The 2718-nt window shown below is 30.2% G+C and overlaps 1 protein-coding gene across 1 annotated transcript; it reads right to left on the bottom strand.

Annotated features, from left to right (window-relative positions):
- Positions 1 to 946: 946 nt before the first annotated feature.
- Positions 947 to 2359, bottom strand: LOC149056353 (zinc finger MYM-type protein 1-like). The gene has a single exon (XM_089227067.1). The coding sequence runs from the start codon at positions 2357 to 2359 to the stop codon at positions 947 to 949; it is 1413 nt and encodes a 470-aa protein (XP_089083193.1).
- Between the last annotated feature and the right edge of the window lie 359 nt (positions 2360 to 2718).

A 2718-nucleotide genomic window follows, 5' to 3' on the forward strand; every position in this document is an offset into this window, starting at 1 on the left:
CAAGTTATTTAATATTCCATCATAAGTCTTCATATCATCCGATGTCCATATAGTTTTTAATTCGCCGATATTGCAAGTTTTCGTTTTATTTTCTATTATAAGTGGGTAACTAAACGTAGGTACTTATATTTAATTAAATGACTACCAGCGAATAATATTATATAAGGACGTGGAATATGAATAATACAATTTAATAATTACATTAATTATGTATAGGTAATATACTGCGTAAGTTCCAATAATAGTCACATAACACGTCTTTTACTGTGGAAAGACTCGACGGTGAATCAATTTTTTTTTATGTGATATTTTCTAGGCTAATCTTCAGGGCCGTGGCGTTCAGGGGGGCATGTGGATGTCAACCCCCCACCCCCACTCGGCAAATTTGATTGTATCGAGTCGTGTTCGTTATGTCAACTCGAAAGCTGAAGTTTGTGAACGTTTAATTGCTATTGATGAAATTGTCGATAAAACAGGAAAAGGTCGTATTATATAGCACAGGGCCGGCCCTAGTTTTTGCGGGGCCCAGGACAAAATCATTTTTCATGTATTTTTTAAAAATATGTACCTAACTACCTATATTCGATAATATTTTCCTATATATTTTCATTGTATATATTATTATACTACTCCATTCCCAGATATAATTAATATGTGTCGCAGTCTAATTAATAATTTTTATATATTTTTGGGCCTACTTTCTCAATGAGACCCAGTGATCTCGAGATATAGGTAAAAAAAAATATAATAATAATATTAGATATTTTATTTTATTAGAAGTTAAGACATTAATAATAATAATAATAATTAAAATGAAAAATACTGTATTATAATAGTACTGTTTTCTTTATAAGTAAATAAATTATAGATAAGTATAATTAATTATTTTTATCATAATAATATTAAAAGTTAAAATAAGGTAAAATATAAATTATCACATTAAAACTTAAATAAACATTTTCTTTCTAGATTTTTTGGAAGCGAATATATCAATGAGATGTTTATAATCGACTGTGGACGATACTTCTTCTTCGATTGATATTAAAGCTAGTTCTGATAGTTTGTCTTGACCTAATTGATTGCGTAAATAGGTTTTTATTAATTTTAACTTGGAAAAGCTTCTTTCCGCACATGCTGATGTCACAGGAATGGTTAGCATTATTCTTAAAGCAATGGTTAGATTAGGAAATGATCCGTAAGTAGTTTTTAAAATATTAAGTGCCTGTAGCGAATTTGTGTCATCGTCAACTAAAGATCGAAAAATAATCAGTTCAGAAAATAAATCAAATCCATCTACATCTTTTAAATCGTTATCTGTTAAAATAATTTGCAAATCTTTACAGTGTTTTAATAAGACATCATTTTCCATTGTTTTCAACTTGCCAATTCGATGCAAAAATCCAAAATTGTCCGAATAAGTCTCTAGCTGTTTAAAGCGTTTCTCAATTGACTGTATTGCATGGTCAAGAATGATGAAAAAATAATTTGTACGAAACCTGTCTTCATTATTTAACATGGGTTCGTTGACGTTTTCATATTCGAATAATTTTTTCTTTTTTCTTACTCGTGGATTTTTGAAAACCACTGTAATATCAGCATCTTCGGCTAATTTGTTAGCAGCAATTTTCGCCAAATTAAACCCATTTTCTCTGTATTGGTTTAAAAACTGAAGAAGACTTTGAACCATTTTTACAGAAGTATTTATATCCATGTTATGATCTTGTACATTTTTGCTCACGATATTTACTTCTGTTAAAATATCATACCAAATCACAAGACTTAATATAAATTCATAGTTACCGATTTCATTAGATAGTGAAACAGCCTCACTCTTGGCCATCAAATCATTAGCGGTGTTAGAAACTTCTTCTAAAGCATCTAAAATACTAGAAAGTTGAAAACGTAAAGCTTTCACGCTATTTATACGACTTTCCCACCTCGTTTCTGACCATTGTTTAACTGTGAATTGTGTACAATGCTTTTTAATAATACTCCAGCGATATGTTGACGCAGAAAATAATGTGTAAACACGTCGAACTATACCAAAAAATGTAATCGCTATTGTTGAGTTTTTAGCAGAATCGCAAAGGACTAAATTTAAATTATGGGCAGCGCAAGGAGTAAAAAATGCTCGAGGATTTATATTTAAGATACGGTTTTGAACGCCTTGATATTTTCCTGTCATGTTCGATCCGTTATCATAGGCCTGGCCTCGGCAATTTTCAATATTTATTTTGTACGATTTAAGTTGTGCGATGAGAACATCTGATAAATTTAAACCAGTAGTAGAATCAACTGTCACAAAATCTAGGAAATATTCTTGTATACTAGGCGTACTGTTTTCATTTTCTTCATCCATATGTACTATCCGCAAAAGAATAGCAAGTTGCTCTTTGTGTCTGGAGTGCAATCCATTATGACCGTAAAGTACTTTGCAGACTGTATGTTTTTTATTATTTTTTGCTTAATTTCATTAGCCATCATATTAATAAGTTCATCCTGTATTCTGTGACCTAGATAATGGACATGTGTTTCTTTATTTTGAATTCGGCTTACATGTTCCATGATTACTGGATCGAATTTCGCCAACATTTCTATTAAGCCAAGAAATTTCCCATTACTTTTTGTATTATTATATTAATCTGTACATAACGTTTTTACAAAAATTTCTCATTAAATTCATGTTGATAAAATAAATATTTAAGTCGGCATTTTATT

Source organism: Diuraphis noxia, unplaced genomic scaffold (assembly GCF_037042655.1).
Source record: "Diuraphis noxia isolate RWA-SAM2 unplaced genomic scaffold, SU_Dnox_SAM2 contig0004, whole genome shotgun sequence".
NCBI lineage: Eukaryota > Metazoa > Arthropoda > Insecta > Hemiptera > Aphididae > Diuraphis > Diuraphis noxia.